Genomic DNA, 19783 nt, shown 5'->3' with positions numbered 1-19783 from the left:
CCTCTTGGACTGTTCATTCCTACTTGCTTCCATGATGGAATACAAGTTGAGAATTTATATGTTGAGAATTATTTATTTTATAGTAATGGAATAAATAAAAATGGAATAAATAAAAAGGAGTTAAAAATATATTTTTTTTTTCGAAAAAAAATGAAATTAAAATCTAAAAATTTAAAAAAGATTTCGAAAAAGTAGTTGGAAAATATAAAATTTTTTTTGAATTTTGAATTTTATGATGAAAGAGAAAAACACACAAAAGACACAAGACTTAAAATTTTTAGATCTAGTGCTCCTTGTTTTCGAAAATTTTTGGAGGGAAACACCAAACTTAAAAATTTTAAGATCAAGACACAAGAAAAACTCAAGAACACCTTGAAGATTCACAAGAACACCAAGAACAAAAGGAAGAACACCAAACTTAAAATTTTTAGAAAATCAAAATAAATTTTCGAAAATTATAAAAAGATTAACAATAAAACACCAAACTTAGAGTTTGGCACAAGATCAAATCAAGAAAAATTATTTTTGAAAAAGATTTTCAAAAGTATTGGTGCTCCCTTATCAAGAATATGACCCTTCTATTCTAGCTAAATGGGAATAAATATGACACTTGGTGCAGATGTTCCAATTAGTGCTTTAAAAGGAACACAAGTGAAACAAGAAAAGACACAGAACAAGAAAAATTAAAGATCAAACAAGAAAAATAGACAAGAACAACTTGAAGATTAAGGAAAAACAAAGAACACTCACACGAAAATTTCAAAGAAAAATATAAAAGATGCAATTGACACCAAACTTAGAACAAGACACTAAAACTCACGAAAATTAGCAATTAATTAAAAGAAAATAATAAATTTTGAAAAGAAATTTTTTTGAAAAGAAACTATCCTATCAAAATTTAATGACTCTTTAACAATAAAAATAAGAATAAAAATAAAAATAAATTATTCCTAATCTAAGAAATAAAATAAGCCTTCAATTGTCCAAACTCAATAATCCCCGACAACGGCGCCAAAAACTTGGTGGACGAAATTGTATCTCTTTATAGAATATGATAATAGAGCCTGGTCCAAGATCAATTTCGTTCAACTAACCAGCAAGTGTACTGGGTCGTCCAAGTAATACCTTACGTGAGTAAGGGTCGAATCCACAGAGATTATTGGTTTGAAGCAATCAATATTTATTTTATTAATCTTAGTCAGGATGTCAATAGGATTATTTGGATTAAAAGTGAAATCACTGGGTTTGATTATAAAAATAAAAGAGGGAACAATGTTACTTTGATTTGCAATACTGGGGAATATGTTGGAGTTTTGGAGATGCTTTGTCCTCTGACTTCTACTCTTCCTTGAAATCCTCTTCTCACACGCAGGTTCCTTCCATGGCAAGCTCTATATAGGGTGTCACCGTTGTCAGTGGCTACTTCCCATCCTCGCAGTGAAAACTATGCTCACGCACTCTGTCACAGTACGGCTAATCACCGGTTGGTTCCCGCTCCTACTGGAATAGAATCACTCTTTTGCGTCTGTCACTAACGCCCAGCAGGTTAAAGTTTGAAGCACGTCACAGTCATTCAATCCCGGAATCCTACTCGGAATACCACAAACAAGGTTTAGACTTTCCGGATTCTCATGAATGCTGCCATCAATCCGGCTTATACCACGAAGATTCTGTTGGGGAATCTAAGAGATATTCATTCAATCTGATGTAGAACGGAGGTGGTTGTCAGGCACACGTTCATGGGTTGAGGAAGGTGATGAGTGTCACGGATCATCACCTTCTCCACAATTAAGCGCGAATAAACATCTTAGATAAGAACAAGCGTGTTTGAATGGAAAACAAAGGAATTGTATTAAATCATCGAGACGTTGCAGAGCTCCTCACCCCCAACAATGGAGTTTAGAGACTCATGCCATCACAAAGTATGAATTTCAGATCTGAAAATGTCATGAGGTACAAGAAATGTCTGTAAAAGTTGTTTAAATAGTAAACTAGTACCCTAGGTTTACAGAAAATGAATAACTAAGATAATTGGTACAGAAATCCACTTCTGGGGCCCACTTGGTGTGTGCTGGGGCTGAGATTAAAGCTTTCCACGTGTAAAGGCTTTTCTTGGCGTCAAACTTTAGGTTATGACGTGTTTTGGGCGTTTAACTCCGGATCATGACGTTTTTCTGGCGTTTAACTCCAGACAGCAGCATGTACTTGGCGTTCAACGCCAAGTTACGTCGTCTATCCTCGCTCAAAGTATGGACTATTATATATTGCTTGAAAGCCCTGGATGTCTACTTTCCAACGCCGTTCAGAGCGCGCCAATTGGACTCCTGTAGCTCCAGAAAATCCATTTCGAGTGCAGGGAGGTCAGGATCCAACAGCATCAGCAGTCCTTTTTCAGCCTAAGTCAGATTTTTGCTCAGCTCCCTCAATTTCAGCCAGAAAATACCTGAAATCACAGAAAAACACACAAACTCATAGTAAAGTCCAGAAATATGATTTTTGCCTAAAAACTAATAATATTCTACTAAAAATTAACTGAAACATGCTAAAATCTACATGAAATTACCCCCAAAAAGCGTATAAAATATCCGCTCATCAGTATACATGGAGAGGAAGCATGAAAAGCTTCTCTCAATACAGAGTCAAACAAAGCCCCCATAATCAAACTCTAAGTTTGGTGTTGGGAGGCCTTCATCATGCTCTGAACTTCTGTGAGGCTCTATGAGAGCCCACTGTCAAGCTAGTAACATTAAAGGAGCGCTTATTGGGCAGCAACCCAATTTTTATTTATCTAATTTTATTTTTTATTTTTTTATTTTATTATTCTTTTATGTTTTATTAGGTTCATGATCATGTGGAGTCACAAAATAAATACAAAAATTAAAAACAGAATAAAAAACAACAGAAGAAAAATCACACCCTGGATGAAGGACTTACTGGCGTTTAAACGCCTGTAAGGAGCATCTGGCTGGCGTTCAACGCCAAAACAAAGTATGGATCTGGCGTTGAACGCCATAAACTGAACGCCGGGAACACGTTACGAACCAGAGTTGAACGCCAAAAACACGTTACAACTTGCCATTCAACTCCAAGATAAGCCTCAGCTCGTGTAAAGATCAAGCTCAGCCCAAACATATACCAAGTGGGCCCCGGAAGTGGATTTATGCATCAATTACTTGTTTCTGTAAACCCTAGTAGCTAGTCTAGTATAAATATGATATTTTACTATTGTATTAGATATCTTTGGTCACAGTTTTACATTATTCATCCTAGGAGACTATTGATCACGTTTTAGGGGGCTGGCCATTCGGCCACGCCTGGACCTTCATCACTTATGTATTTTCAACGGTAGAGTTCTACACACCATAGATTAAGGGTGTGGAGCTCAGCTGTACCTCGAGTTTTAATGCAATTACTACTATTTTCTATTCAATTCGACTTATTCTTATTCTAAGATATTCGTTGCACTTCAACATGATGAATGTGATGATCCGTGACACTCATCATCATTCTCACCTATGAACGCGTGACTAAAAACCACTTCCATTCTACCTTAGACCGGGCACATATCTCTTGGATTCCTTAATCAGAATCTTCGTGGTATAAGCTATAATTGATGGCGGCATTCATGGGAATCTGGAAAGTCTAACATTGTCTGTGGTATTCTGAGTAGGATTCCGGAATCGAATGACTATGATGAGCTTCAAGCTCGCGATTGCTGGGCGTGATGACAAATGCAAAAGAATCAAGGGATTCTATTCCAGCATGATCGAGAATCGACAGATGATTAGCCGTGCTGTGACAGAGCATTTGGACCATTTTCACTGAGAAAATGGGATGTAGCCATTGACAACGGTGATGCCCTACATATAGCTTGCCATAGAAAGGAGTGACGAAGATTAGATAAAAGCAGTAGGAATAACAGAGATCCGAAAGGAAGACAGCACCTCCATACACGTATCTGAAATTTCCACCATTGGATTAAATGAGTAACTTTCTCTTTATTTTTTGTTTAATTTATTATTATTAGAAAAACAAATAATCTCTTAAATTAGTTAAATCCGCCTGACTGGGATTTACAAGATGACCATAGCTTACTTCATACCAACAATCTCTGTGGGATCGACCCTTACTCACGTAAGGTATTACTTAGATGACCCAGTACACTTGCTGGTTTGTTGTGCGGAGTTGTGACAAAGTGTGATTTATCTTTGAGAGCACCAAGTCTTTGGAGCCATCGTTGATGATCACAATTTCGTCCACCATAGACCAAGGAAGCTCCGCCGATATCCTATTCAAAACTGCCTTCGAAAAACTCGGCCTAGAAGAAAAAGAACTCAAAGCATATCCAAACAGCCTATTCGGACTGGGAGACACCCCAGTTCGACCACTTGGATACGTCTCACTACACACGACCTTTGGAAAAGGAAACCAGTCAAGAACACTCAAAATAGGAGAAGAATTCCACACAATCGAACTTGGTGGAGCTTAGAGACGGGAAGAACTCCGCCCACAACATGAAGGTGAAATAGAAATAGTCCAGATCAGAGATATTCTGGACAAAACAACCAATATTGGTACAATCCTAAAAGGAGACATAAAGGAATCACTCATACAGTTCTTACGAGATAATGTCAACCTTTTTGCACGGAAGGCTGTAGACATGCCAGGCATAGACCTCAAGTTAATGTGTCACAAGCTAGCAGTCTACCCAGGATCTCAGCCAGTACAACAAAAATGTAGAAAGCTCGGACCAGAACGATCCCAAGTTGTGGAAGAGCAGGTACAAGCTCTACTGGAGGCAGGATTCATAAGAGAAGTCAAGTACCCACTATGGCCAACTAACGTTGTCTTGGTGAAAAAATCAAATGGGAAGTGGCGGATGTGCACCGACTACACTGATCTCAACAAAGCCTGCCCAAAAGACCCTTATCCACTCCCAAGTATCGACGCTTTGATGGATGCCTCCTCCGGATATAAATACCTTTCATTTATGGACACATATTCGGGATACAATCAAATCCCAATGTATCCACCCGACCAAGAAAAAACCTCATTCTTAACCCCAAAAGCAAACTACTTCTACATCGTCATGCCCTTTGGACTTAAAAACGTGGGAGCTACTTATCAGAGGTTAATGAATAAGGTCTTTATGGATCACATCGGAAAAATCATGGAAGTATACGTGGACGACATGTTAATAAAGACACAAAGTGAAGAGACGTTGCTGTCCGACCTTATCCAAGTATTTGACACTATAAGAAGGCATGGCATGCGACTTAATCCTTCAAAATGCACCTTCGCAGTAGAAGCTGGCAAATTCTTGGGTTTTATACTCACACAAAGAGGAATCGAGGCAAATCCGCATAAATGTCGGGCCATACTCGACATGAAGAGCCCGACTTGTGTCAAAGAAGTACAACAACTCAATGGAAGGTTGGCAGCCTTGTCCAAATTTCTAGCGGGATCAGCAATAAGGTCTCTCCCCTTCTATGCTACTCTAAGGAAGGTAAAGAGGTTTGAATGGACAATGGAGTACGAGCAGGCCTTCTAAGATTTCAAAAGATTCCTGGGACAGCCACCTATCTTAACTCGGCCTCGGTAAGAAGAACCACTTATATTATATCTCGTAGTAGGAAGTCGGGCAATAGCCTCAGCACTAGTCTGAGAAGACGACAGTGGGCAACAACCTGTGTACTTCATCAGTAAAGCATTACAAGGATCCGAGCTGAACCCCCAAAAATAGCAAAAATTTTCCTATGCTCTCATATTAACATCAAGACGACTCCGTCCATATTTCCAAACTCACATCATTAGGATTCGGACTAACCAACCCATAAAAGGGATTTTGCAGAAAACATACTTAGCAGGTAGAATTTTACAATGGGCAGTCAAGTTGTCCGAATTCGCCCTTCAATATGAAGCTCAGACAGCTATCAAATCACAATATCTAGCTGACTTCGTTGCAGAATTTACAGACACCCCGGAAATCCATATAGAATGGAATATCTATGTAGACAGCTCCTCAAATAAAATTAGAAGTGGCGTGGGTATGATAATTGAAGGAAACCAGAGAACCCTAATCGAACTTTCTCTCAAATTCAGATTCCCTGCCTCAAACAATCAAGCCGAGTATGAGGCACTATTGGCTAGTTTGAAGTTGGCTAAGGAGGTTGGAGCTCAAAAGCTCATCATCTTAAGCAACTCACAGGTAGTCACTTCACAAATAGCAGGGAGCTACCAAGCCAAAGTTCCCACCATGAAAAAGTACCTGGACAAAACCAGGGAACAGCTCAGACAACTCGGGGAATATGAGGTCCGCCACATATCCCGAGAACAGAACACCCGAGCTGATGCACTCTCAAAATTATCCAGTACCAAACCAGTGGGTAACAATAGAAGCCTCATCCAAGAAACGCAGCAGAACCCGTCAATCTCAGAAGAAGAAAAAATCCTAGCCATCACAGGTTAGGATCAAGGATGGATGACTCCTATAATTAACTACCTCGAAAGAGAAACACTCCCCATAGATCAGAAAGAGGTAAATAGGTTAAAACGGGAGGCACAACACTACACAATCATAAACAATACTCTATACAAGAGAGGAATTTCAACACCACAGTTAAAATGTGTTCCAACTTCCAATACAAAGGAAGTCTTAGAAGTACACAATGGCATCTGTGGCAACCATCTTGGAGCACAGGCTCTTACCAAAAAGGTATTTCGGGCAGGATTCTATTGGTCAACTCTACAAAAAGAAGCAACAGAATTCGTAAAGACATGTCCACCATGCCAGAAACATGCCAACTTTCACATCGCCCTACCAGAGGAGCTTGTCAGCATCACCTCACCCTGGCCATTTGCAAAATAGGGACTCGACCTTCCGGTCCTTTCCCTCGAGGATCCGGACAAGTCAAATTTCTCATTGTAGGGGAAGACTATTTCACAAAATGGATTGAGGCGGAACCCTTAGCTGATGCCACCGCTCAAAGAAGTCAAAAATTCCTATATAGAAATATTTTCACAACGTTTGGGGTTCTATACTTCATTACCACAGACAACGGTACTCAATTCACAGATACGGGCTTCAGAAAATTGGTGGCCAATTTGAACATAAAACACCAATTTACGTCTGTAGAACACCCTCAGGCCAATGGACAAGTAGAAGCTTCCAACAAAGTCATATTGGCCAGGCTAAAATGAAGTTTACAGGATGCAAAGGAAGCCTGGGCCGAAGAGCTCCCACAAGCTCTATGGGCATATCGAACAACGCCACAATCCACCACAAAAGAATCCCCTTTCAGATTAGCTTACGGGATGGAGGCAATGATCCCAAAAGAGGTAGAAGAACGGTCGCCCAGAGTGATCCATTATAGTGAAGAGGCCAGTTCCCAACTTCAAAGGGAAGAACTCGACTTACTTCCAGAAATTTGAGAAAAAGCTCGAATCAGGGAAGAGGCATTAAAACCAAGGTTGCAAAAACCGGACCGGTCAATAAACCGATGAGGTCACTGGTTCAATGGTTCACTAGTTCGACCGGGGTTCAACTGGGGTTTAGCCGGTTTAATTAAATATTAAATAAGATTATTAAAAACCCTAAACCTAATTTTAAATATATAAATTCAATAATGTTTAACTTAATAAATAATTCAAAAGAAGGCGAGATCAGAAAATCAAAATCAATAAGGCAACAAAATAAATCGAAATCAGTAAATCAAGCAAGCGGTAAATAAATCGAAATTAGTAAAAAATCAAGCACAGATCCTCAGATTCAGAAGGAGGCGAGATCAGAAAATCAAAATCAAGAAGGTAGCAAATAAATCGAAATAAAAAAAAACAAAAATTAGAAGGCAACAAAATCGCAAACAAATTCAAGCATAGAACCTCAGGTGAGCTCATAAATCATAATTAGAATTCAGAAGGCAGCAAATAAATCAAGAACACAATCTTACCGGTGTGGAGTGAGGATGCAGTGTCGGCAGAGCCCCAATGAGTAGGCGAGCTCGGCGATGTTCGGCGACGACGAATGAGGAGGCAGGCTCGGCGAGAAGTAGGACGCGGTGGTGGTTGCGGCCCTCAATGTCGTCGCTGCTGCGGATGGCTCGGTGGTGAACTGCTTGTTTGGGTGATTTCTGCTTCTGGAATATGGAAAGTGGAAAGGCGAAAGTGGAAACTGATTAGTGTTACACATTTTTCCAATTTCTCCTTTTTCGTATTTTTTTTAAATCCAAAATGACGTTGTTTTGCATCTCAGACTGCAAACCAAAAAACCATCAAAAAACTAAACGGTTCTCCCGGTTCACCGATTAACCATTGGTTCGACCGATTTTTTACCGGTTTTTTGCCAGACGATTTTCGACGTTACCCGGACCGGCTAGGTGACCGGTTCCCAGTTATTCCGATTGAACCGGCCAGTCCGGTTCGGTTTTCAGAACCATGTTTAAAATGTCGAATGGCTTTAAGATACAATCAAAAGGTAGTACCGTGAGGATTTGCCGAGAACGACCTCATCCTAATCCAAAATGATATCGAAACAACTCGACCTGGAGAAGGAAAGCTGGCAGCAAACTGGAAAGGACCCTACCGAGTCATAGAAGTACTTGGAAAGGGCTACTACAGACTGTCTGAACTCGAAGGGCGAGAACTTCCCAGGTCAGGGCATACCTGTAACCTAAGAAGATACTACAGTTAGTGGTAATAAAGATCTTAGGATAAGGTACACTCTTTTTCCTGAAGAGGTTTTTTAACGAGGTACCAAGCCAAGATCTACAAAATTACCCAACCTAGAGCGATAAAACTCCCACGTGTATATATATGCATTTTCTTCTGAATAAAATTTTTTAGATTTTCTACAAATTATCAAGACGCATTAGTTTGAAATGCTAAAAAATTCTTCACCCGATTATAAAGCTACAAGATCGGTAGAAAGTGAAGATCAAATTCACTGTTTGACCACAATAAAGATCATGAAAGATGAAAACCAAATTCATCAAAAGGTCAACCAAACAAGGATCAAACCTGACTTCGACAAAATCGGCAAAGATGAAAAAGTGACAAAACAAAATAATACAAGAAGTTATCAAAAGTGACCCAAAGAAAGGACGTGATGAGGTCTTGATAAAATGGGTTGCTAAAAATAACTTAAAAGACAGGTTGACATAGAGAAGTCGGACTAGTCGATCACAATAACCAAAGTTATAAAAAGTCAATCCCTGGAAAGGGGCCTGGCCAACCCTAATAAAGAAGATTACTAAAAATAATTTAAAAAGGTCCGACGCAAAGAAGTCAGCCCCAAAATCAAAAAGTTATAAAAAGTAATCCCTGAAAGAGACCTGACAAAGGTCCAAGAAAGAGGATTACTAAAAATAACTTAGAAGGGACCGACGCAAAGCAGTCGGCACCAAAATCAAAATGTTATAAAAAGTAATCCCTGAAAGAGACCTGGCAAAGGTCCAAGAAGGAGGATTACTAAAAATAACTTAGAAGGGACCGACGCAAAGAAGGCGGCCCCAAAATCAAAAAGTTATAAAAATTAATCCCTGAAAGAGACCTAACAAAGGTCCAAGAAAGAGGATTACTAAAAATAACTTAGAAGAGACCGATGCAAAGAAGTCGACCCCAAAATAAAAAAGTTATAAAAAGTAATCCCTGAAAGAGACCTAACAAAGGTCTAAGAAAGAGGATTACTAAAAATAACCTAGAAGGGACCGACATGATGAAGTCGGCCTCCCAAAAATGAGTTATAAAAAGTAATTCCTAACAAAGACCTAACAAAGGTCCACACAAAATGGATTACTAGAAATAACGTCAAACCGAAGTGAGGAAGTCGACATACAAGTTGAACCCAAACATCTACAACCTCAAAAAGAATCAAGCCACAAGTATGAAAATACAAAGGCAATCCAAAGAGGTCGGACAATAAGGCTCCAACACTCCCAAAAAAACCTAAAAAGGTACCAGACAGATGCAGGCAATCATGTCATAAAAAGCACAAGTTATAAACAAACTCAAAAGACCACTAAAACCAGCCCCAAGAGCTTGAAAACTACTTTGTTTTTCAAAATAAAGTTGCTAAACAAGCAACTAAGAAAGTAGCAAAAAGTCAGAACCACCATTTACAAAATATAAAAAGTTCAAAAGCCCACAAGCCGGGCTATCTACACAAACATCCAGAATAATCATTGAGGATCCAAAGACTTCTCAGCGGCATCAACACGGGGTGAAGGAGGACGAGTCTGAAGAGGCACCGCATCCACTGTCCCATCATCCCGGTTCAAGATTTGACAATTAGGTTCTGACTCAGGATGACCAACCTCAACTGAAGGAGTTAAAGAGGTCGGCGCAATAGAGGTTTTGGTGGCAGGCATTGAAGGAGGGTCAACATCATCATCAGGGTCATCAGGAACAATTTTATCGTCTCTTACGATGTTGTCCAAACTAAAGAGAGTAAGGTCGAGCTCGGGTGCAAGAACCCGAACCTGCTCCTTCAGATTCTCAAAAGCAGCATTTACACTATCCACCAAATGACCCTGGAGCTCGGCATAATCAGCTCGGGCAGATTCCAACTCCTCCCTCAGACCCATCATCTCCCGATAAGTGGTAACATAACTATCCTTATGCTTCAAAGTCGTATCCTCAGACAACTTCGCAGAAGCCGCCAAAGCAACAGCCCGAGTCTTCTCCCCCTGCAATTCCTTCTCCAATTTGGACACTTTCACCTCGAGCTCCTTCTTCAAGCCCTTAATCCGATCAAATTCCGACTTGGCCTACTCCATAAAGGCCTTTGTAGCATGGATGAGAAGATCTTGAGCGGTCCGGTATAAAGCTGCTCCTATGTGTGCCAGTTTAATGCCACTTCGAGTGATAAAATCCAAGTGACGAAGAATGGATACATCATCAGTAGGCATGACACCGTAAGGACCAATTTGTTGATCAACAAACCCGACCGCATCAAAATCGGGAGCATCTAGATTAAAAGGCTTGACTGTCCGGGGTCTTTTTGAAGGAGGAGCGGCCGTAGGAGAAGAAACAGTAGCAGAAGCATGGGGAGGATCGAGCACATGGACCCGAGGGGTAGGGATCATCCTCTTCAGTCCGGGAGAGCTCGGTACCGATGGCTTGGACAAAGCATGAGAAGATCCCTCCCCAGCCACCTTGGCCGAGATGTTCTAAGCCGTAGTAGCCTTCCTCACCTTCTTAAAGGCCTTCATCGAGTCGTTATTTTTGGCCATCTCTGAAAAATAAAATACAATAGTTTACAAATCCAGAAAGTGTGAACCCGAACCATGATCAAAGTGTGAACCCGAACCCAAAGAATTGGCTCACAATGGTTCGGGGGAAATACTTGGATTCAGTCCGAAAACTGTGAGATTGGCATTCAACTTGCCAATAATGAGAGGAGTTCCTCATCCTTTCACTAGAAGGGTCAGCTTTGATCAAAGGTTGGACCAAGTTCTCATGGACATCTGTGTGGAAGGAGCTGAATGGAAGAGAGACTCAAAAGGCAAGCCGGTTCATTTGAGAAGGCCTGACCTCAAACCCGTTGCTAGAGGATGGTTGGAGTTCATCCAATGCTCTATCATTCCTACTAGCAACCAGTCCGGAGTAACTGTGGATCGGGTTATCATGATCCATAGTATCATGATTAGAGAGGAAGTGGAAGTTCATGAGATCATACCTCTAGAACTATACAAGGTGGCTGATAAGCCCTCTACTTTGGCAAGGTTAGCCTTTTCTCATCTCATCTGTCACCTATGCAATTCAACCGGGATTGTCATAGAGGAAGACTTTCTCATTAAAAAGGACAAGCCCATCTCTAAAAAGAGGATGGAGCAAACAAGAGAGCCCGTTCATGGACTTCATCAAGAGCATAAGGAAATTCCTCATCAAGAAATCCTTAAGATGCCTCAAGGGATACACTTTCCTCCACAAAGATATTGAGAGCAACTCAACACCTTTTTCGGATATTTGAGTTCCAACATGGAGCAACTAAGGATGGAGCACCAAGAGCACTCCATTATCCTCCATGAAATCAGAGAGGACCGAAGAGCTATGAGGGAAGAGCAACAAAGGCAAGGAAGAGATATTGAGGAGCTCAAGCACTCCATAGGATCTTCAAGAGGAAGAACTAGCCGCTGTCACTAAGGTGGACCCATTCTTTAATTTTCTTGTTCTTATTTTTCTATTTTTCGTTTCTATGCTTTATGTTTTGTCTATGTTTGTGTCTTTATTACATGATCATTAGTGTCTATTGTCTATGTCTTAAAGCTATAAATGATTCCATGAATCTCACACCTTTCTTAAATGAAAAATATTTTTATTTGCAAAAGAACAAGAAATGCATGAATTTCGAAATTTATTTTGAAATTAGTTTAATTATTTTGATGTAGTGGCAATACTTCTTGCTTTCTGAATGTATGCTTAAACAGTGCATGTTTGAAATTGAAATTAAGAAAAGTTGACTCTTGAAAGAATAATGAAAAAGGATACATGTTATTGGTGATCTGAAAAATCATAAAGTTGATTCTTGAAGCAAGAAAAAGCAGTGAAAAGCAAAAGCTTTCGAAAAAAAAAAAGAAATAGCAAGCAGAAAAAGCCAGTAACCCTTTAAACTAAAAGGCAAGGGTAAAGAGGATCCAAGGCTTTGAGCATCAGTGGATAGGAGGGCCCAAAAGGAATAAAATCCTAGTCTAAGCGGCTAAATCAAGCTGTCCCTAACCATGTGCTTGTGTCATGAAGGTCCAAGTGAAAAGCTTGAGACTGAGTGGTAAAAGTCGTGATCCCAAGCAAAAGAGTGTGCTTAAGAACTCTGGGCACCTCTAACTGGGGACTCTAGCAAAGCTGAGTCACAATCTAAAAAGGTTCACCCAGTTATGTGTCCGTGGCATGTATGTATCCAGTGGTAATATTGGAAGACAAAATGCTAAGGGTCACGGCCATGACTCAAAAAGGTGCTGTGTTCAAGAATCAAAAAGAACTTAACTAGGAAAATCAATAACATTATCTATATTTTTGAGTTCCTAAAGAGGCCAACAATTCTAAACTCCAATGGATAGAGAGATGCTAAAACTATATAGAGGCAAAAAACTACTAGTCTTGCTCATCTAATTAAAACTAATCTTCATTGATATTTTTTTAAATTTATTGCATTTTCTCTTCTTTTTTATCTTATTTTGTTTTTGGTTGCTTGGGGATAAGCAACAATTTAAGTTTGGTGCTGTGATGAGCAGATAATTTATACGCTTTTTGGCATTGTTCTTATGTCGTTTTTAGTATGTTTTAGTTACTTTTTATTATATTTTTATTAGTTTTAGGCAAAAATCACATTTCTGGACTTTACTATGTGTGTGTTTTTCTATAATTTCAAGTATTTCTAGCTGAAGTTGAGGGACCTGGGCAAAAATTTGATTCAGTGGCTGAGAAAGGATTGCAGATGCTGTTGGATTCTGACCTCCCTGCACTGAAATGCATTTTTCTGGAGCTACAAAAGTCCAATTGACGCGTTCTCAATTGGGCTGGAAAGTGAACATCTTGGACTTTCCAAAAATTTATAATAATTCTTTTTGCTCCAGATGTGATGGCCCAAACTGGCATTCAAACGCCAGCCAGAGACCTTTTTCTGGCGTAAAACGCCGGAACTGACACCAGAACTGGAGTTAAACGCCCAAACTGGCATCCAAGCTGGCGTTTAACCCTATAAAAGGCCTATGTGTGTGTAAAGCTCAATGCTCAGCCCAAGCACACACCAAGTGGACCCCAGAAGTGGATTTCTGCACTATCTGCACTTAGTTACTTATTTTTTCTGTAATCCTTAGCAACTAGTTTAGTATAAATAGCACTTTTTACTATTGAATGAGGATCAGAGGCCATTTTTCACATTTGGGAGGCTGGCCATTCGGCCATGCCTAGACCTTTTTCTCTTATGTATTTTCCAATGGCGGAATTTCTACACCTCATAGATTAAGGTGCGGAGTGTTGCTGTTCTTCATGAATTAATGCAACACTACAAGATTTTTATTTATTTGTGGCAGTTTTTTCTCTTATTTGTGGAGGTTTATAACCCCCACCAAATGGTTTGTGGGGGTTTCTAAAACCCTTAAAATTTGAGGTGCCACGAGGTCTTTCGTGGGAGTTTTTAAAAACCTCCACAATCTATTCAGTGGGGGTTTTGTGTATATTTAGTGGGGGTTTTATATTTAATTTTTGTGGCAGTTTTTGGTCAATATTTTTGGCGGTTCAAAACCCCCACAAAAAGACTTTTCCATTTTAAAAATAACAGGTATTTTGTGGAGGTTTCAAACCTTCACAAACCTGTCTATAATTTTTAAAAATTAATTTACATTATTCTTACACTACTGATAATTTATTATTAAAAAAATATTTAAACAAGACATTAAAAATGTAAAAGAAAATTAAAAGAAAAGAAATACTTCAAAACAAAATATAGTACACTACCATCATTTTTTAATCACATTAATTACAACTACAAATGAATAGTATATTTATACCAGTAGAATCTAACAACAACTCAAATAAACCTATTCAAAAAATAAAGTTGTCCAAATGCTTTGTAACATCAAAGAAAGTCTAAATAGCACAATGAAAAAAAGAGTTACTAAGCCATTGAATTAATAACATGCTAGTGGTTAACATGTGAAAATATACAAAAAAAACATCTCTATTCTTGGTGAAAATGAGTCAGAACCAATCTTCATTTCACTAAACATGACTGTTAGATATATTAACAAGGCCAATTGACATACGTACAAAGCTTCACTACAATATTGATGCATCTCCAGCATCTGCCAATCAAGGAAATGAAACTCCTTCAAGATTTTAATACTCACTTACAAGAGAATACAACCCTGAAAAGAATGATAGAGGCACACTGCAAACCTTTTCTAGGAACGATGACAACAGGTGTTGCTTTGCAGTGGTGGAAGCAGTACTCTCCAACACTTCCCTGTAGCACACTGAACAAAAAAGAAACACACTCTTGCATCAGAAATTTAGAACAGTATTGGATAACTGCAGAGGGAATAGAGAGGCAAACCTCTGAATTAAGCTTCTGCCTCTTGATCCCAGAACTACAGCCACAGTTTTGATCCTCTCTACTTCCTTGCAAATTACTTTCCTTGCATCACTTTCCACAATCCGAGCCACTGTCTTCACCTGCATATAACATAACAAGGATTATTAACTAGGTACTATTGGATTGGAATGTCCACGGTAGATTTGAAGTTCATGCCTAGCAAAATCTAGGTGTAACATAGACAAAGTATTAGAACAAAAAACATGAGAAGAATGATCAAATTCATTCATTAAGTGTTTATACATACTCATTAATTTGTTGAATTCTATTTTTTCATCCTCATTTTGGTCTTGATGTCAAGCTTTTGTCAATTTGCAGGAATGACAAACCCTCTATGACTCAAGAATAGCATAGTACCTGCTTCTTATCTAGTTTCCCCAAATTTACCCTTTTTTCTTGTTAATTCAATTTAATTTACCTTAATTGGACCGAGAATTAATCCCATTGGTTCAATATTGAGAACTTCTTTCTATAAGTTATGTGTGGATTAGCATCTGCTACACACTGTAATTAACTATTTTACTCTGGAAAAAGTAACCCCAAGAAGCAACTATTTTGGCAGAACAACACATTATGGAGTAGAGTTGATATGAGGAAACAACAGCTACAAGACTCTGAGCACAATGATATAATCTAAAATGTAACACTTCTCAGACTTATCTCACAAACTGTGGATGGCTTCAGTTCCAATGATATAATCTAGAAAAAATATAACAATATTAATCTAATGTAACTAATAATATTAGAAATAAATATATTAAAATTGTCATTAAAAACCAGAGTAGCACAACTGAAAAAATGTCAATATAATTTACCCTTTATTAATTTTTCTAAGAAGGATTTTACATTCTTTTCAAGTTTTAACTTATGGTCTCTAATTGTGCTTTCAAAATTTATTAGGGAAGAGATGCCTCTATAAATCAAGAATTCAAGATACATCTGTGATGTGCCTTACCTTGAACTGTCTCTTGGTGTCATAACTATTACAACGGCTTCTAGAAGCATAATCTGAAGAGAGAACATACATTTACATAAGCAATGAAAGAAAGTATAAAGGAATCACCTAATAAATAATAACTTAGTTCCGTAGAGTAACAAAGGAGTGCAGAAATTTATGCCAAATTATATGGCAAGTCCATAAAAGATTTCAGGAGCATAGAAGCTTGTATGTTCTATATGAAGTATACTCTAAACCTTATGTTCAGTAGATAAAGGTCTATAGATGAATCTATCATGACAGTTATGAGTACAAGAATTTGACATAAAAGTAAAAAACACCATCATTAAAAACAACTTTATGAGTACTAAATAAGGTGCATCCAACTCTTAATAAGCTTTGAAAAGATTTGGCATATAATAACAAGATACATACCAAGTCTAAGTACACTACTACAAGCAAAATAACCACCAAGGTTTTTTCCAGTATTAGCCAACAATTTTACAATCCCATCCAACAATAAAAGAAAGACATAAAGAACATATTTCAGAATAACCAGTTAGAGAGAGAGAAAAATAGAGAGAGAAGAAGAAGAAGAAAGAAAGAACAGAAGATGACCTGTAATATAGCATTAGGTCCTTGAGTCCACCAACTAGCACAGGCATCAAATAGCAGAGCTACAATTTCTGTGCTCTGAGCCTTTAAAAAAACCAACAAACTAGAATCATGTAGTAACAAGTTATCACTTATCACCATATAATGACACCTGTAGTAATTGTATCGAATTCATGACTCTAATTCTAAAATAAAAACTAAGTGCAACAAGTTCAAGATAGTTCGGTCTCCTAAGATATTCCACGTAGTATTGCAAAATAAAAATTTATAGATTTAAGAAGCATTATTAAAAATAACTAAATAGATAAATATAGTAATAACAAAAGATAAAAGTCAAATGGCAATTAATAAAAAAAGTTTTGAGGATGAAACCAAATATTCCACTCGAAACAAACCTTTTGGAACAGGGGGTAGCACTAGAACAGGAAGCCTGCATGAAGAAGTGAACAACAGTATATAAGTAGAGATCATACTGAAAAAACAGAAGAAAAATCGAGACAAAAATAAGGAACATAGCTTATCCTTCAAGAGTATGAAGATTTCTCTTTATGTAATGCAACAAGTAGAAAGCAAATATAGCAACTAGTATGATCAAGCTTACTTGTTCCGCATATAAGACATTATTCGACCCTCGTTTAGAAGGCCGTGATCTTCCAAAACAACAGCAACAACATCATAACCTCGAAGAGTCAAGCTCTCATAAGCAGAAATTGTTCCAGAAATTGCAAATAGCGGACCTAGAAAAATGTGCAAGCCTTTTGCATTAACATATAAATTGAGACATATATTCATTTAAAATTGAAATTGTAACTAAAGTACCAAAATTCTGGAGCACCAAATTCACTTATATAAGTCACATTAAAGTGATCCAGAAGCACTGGGACTCGCAACTCCACCTGCAGTTTCCACCACACACATAGAAGTTATTGAAGACTCTGTGGAGAATTGTTACTTCTCTCTGTAACCCTTTAGATTCTTTTCCTGAAAATTACAATATTAAGTTTGTTAATTGATCCTGCTAAAATTCTTTCATGTTAAACTACTATTCTAATATTATCTTACCTTTGCTTTCTGCATTGTGTTTTTAGCATTAAGCACTTTGATTCCATTACTACTTTCACCTGAGAAAGAAAGGAAATTTCAGTTATAGTACTAAGAACTTCTTAGATATTATCTTCAACTCACTTTTTATTCCTTTCAGATCACTTCTATAATATCTATGGACATGCTTTCATGTTAAAGCTACAAAGAAAGCATAAACAATTACAGGTTAGTTGTAATGTTCATACCCTTCAAATTATTAAAAAATACTTAAATATTATAATTATCACTATAAAAATTGTGAATATTTAACTTTGTTCTGATGTGAATATTTCTTGAATATGTATTCTAACCTGATTTCTGTAAAGAAGAAAAGAAAGTGCTCAGCTCCAAAATTTAACTCCAGTTACCAGCATCTGTCAAATCTGATTTGGAGAGTAAGGAACCAAAATAGAAGATACATAGATAAAATAGTTCAGTAAATTAGTCAGAGAACTTCAACCACAGGAATCACTCTACACGAAAACAAATAAAAACTGAAGAAGAAAAGAAAACAAACTAAAACAGTGGCTTGATTCAAAAGCTTTCAATGCGGCAACTACAGCGGCAAGAAGTCCAAGTGCAAAAGCACTCACTTTCTCAACCTCATGCTCAAACGGCAACAGCTTCTGAATGAGGTCTTCTTCCGTGACGAGAGGAGCTTGGAGGTGCTGATTGTTGAACTAAAGCCGGAATAGCTCCTCATACGATAATCGCGTTCACCACTTCCTCTGCAAGACACAACCATTGAAGGACTTACACCTAGAGACATGCACGACCGAATTTTTCAAAAATGAAACAAAGGGAGCAACACACTAGGAGATCGAGGAAGAGGAACGGAGGACTTACCATTTTTGGCAAGATCGGCGAGCGTGTGAGTGGCGCGCTTGGCGGCGGCTCGATCTGACTCCTTCCATGAGAAAGTGGAGTTGAGGATGGAAACCTGCTCCTGGACCTTGGGAAGGATGGCGTCACGGGCGTCGCCGGTTACTCTCCCTTTGATCTCAGACGCTACGGTGAGCTTGATGCCTGATGGTGACAATGGCGAAGAGATTAGTACCGCGGCGGCTAGTAGATCTAGGGTTCATTCTCAATCTTCTCCCTTTTCGATTTTTTTGGACAAGTTTTTTGTTGGAGTTAACTTTGCATTGTTTGGGTTTAATCAGAGTAGGTTAGGGATTGGTTATTGGTTTAGAAAATTAGGCTTAAAAAGTTTAAACTAGCTTTAATTAATGGGGGTTTTATATTTTGCCATACATAAAATATGTTATGGAGGTTTTATAAAACTTCTACAAAAAAACTCCCATAAACAAGTAGAAATCTTGTAGTGCAAGTACTATTGTTTCTCTTTCAATTCACGCTTACTTCTTCTCCAAGATACACTCTCGTACTTAATTCAGTTAAGTCAGAATGAAGGGGTGACCCGTGACAATCACCCACTATCTTCGTTACTCGCTTAGCCAAGATGCGTGTGCCTGACAACCACAAGTGGTCTACATATTATTGAACGTAGTCATTGGATGACAATCGGAGTATAGTCTCTTGGGTCTCTGATCCACGGATTTGACTTGCCTCTCCTGATAACAGAGCATTTGAATCCGTAAAATTAGAACCTTTATGATAGAGACTAGAACCAATTGGTAGCATTCTCGAGATCCGGAAAGTCTAAACCTTGTCTGTGGTATTCCAAGTATGATCTGGGACGGGATGACTGTGATGAGCTTCAAACTCACGAATGTTGGGCGCAGTGACAGTGTGTAAAAGGATGGAGAGATTCGATTCTGACACAAGTGAGAACCGACAGATGATTAGACGTGCAGTAGTTGTGCCTGGTATTTTTCATCCGAGATGAGAGATCCGACAGTTGATTAACCGTACAGAAACTGTACCTGGACTATTTGCACTGAGGGGACAGATGGTAGCCATTGACAACGGTGATCTGTAAGACCCAAAATCTTTGAAAAGTCTTTTTATGAGTAAGTCTCAAATCATATAGTTATTTATAGCCTTAATTTCAGAAATTATTTTATTAGAGATAATTAAGGCAATTTTTGATTTATTGG

The 19783-nt window shown here is 38.3% G+C and overlaps 1 protein-coding gene across 4 annotated transcripts; it reads right to left on the bottom strand.

The window, feature by feature from the left end:
- Window positions 1-14682: 14682 nt before the first annotated feature.
- On the bottom strand, window positions 14683-18978 carry LOC112718237 (uncharacterized). Of its 4 annotated transcripts, XR_011866628.1 has the most exons (11): window positions 18570-18978; window positions 18317-18451; window positions 17703-17761; window positions 17460-17621; window positions 17242-17377; window positions 17036-17070; window positions 16644-16724; window positions 16044-16096; window positions 15050-15168; window positions 14893-14969; window positions 14683-14798 (listed from the first exon to the last, which is right to left on the bottom strand). XR_011866628.1 is itself a non-coding variant. In XM_025770079.2 (3 exons), exons 1-3 carry the CDS (start codon window positions 15172-15174, stop codon window positions 14773-14775), a joined length of 228 nt encoding a protein of 75 aa, XP_025625864.1. In that variant the 5' UTR covers window positions 15175-15484; the 3' UTR covers window positions 14683-14772. The 4 variants fall into 4 exon arrangements, 1 of the variants encoding a protein (XP_025625864.1); XR_011866627.1 differs by having other exon boundaries at window positions 16644-17070; window positions 18317-18482; window positions 18570-18976; XR_003160710.2 differs by having other exon boundaries at window positions 16644-17070; window positions 18570-18975.
- Window positions 18979-19783: the final 805 nt, after the last annotated feature.

This window comes from Arachis hypogaea, chromosome 10, assembly GCF_003086295.3.
Source record: "Arachis hypogaea cultivar Tifrunner chromosome 10, arahy.Tifrunner.gnm2.J5K5, whole genome shotgun sequence".
Taxonomy (NCBI): Eukaryota; Viridiplantae; Streptophyta; class Magnoliopsida; order Fabales; family Fabaceae; genus Arachis; species Arachis hypogaea.
This window is presented reverse-complemented; position numbering and strand designations above follow the sequence as displayed.

Coding starts and splice junctions, on each gene's coding strand:
- LOC112718237 (XM_025770079.2), bottom strand. CDS start 15,174: ATGCAGGTGAAGACAGTGGCTCGGATTGTGGAAAGTGATGCAAGGAAA. Junction 14,970..15,049: donor GGCAGAAGCTTAATTCAGAG/GTTTGCCTCTCT, acceptor TTTTTTGTTCAG/TGTGCTACAGGGAAGTGTTG. Junction 14,799..14,892: donor TGTCATCGTTCCTAGAAAAG/GTTTGCAGTGTG, acceptor CTTGATTGGCAG/ATGCTGGAGATGCATCAATA.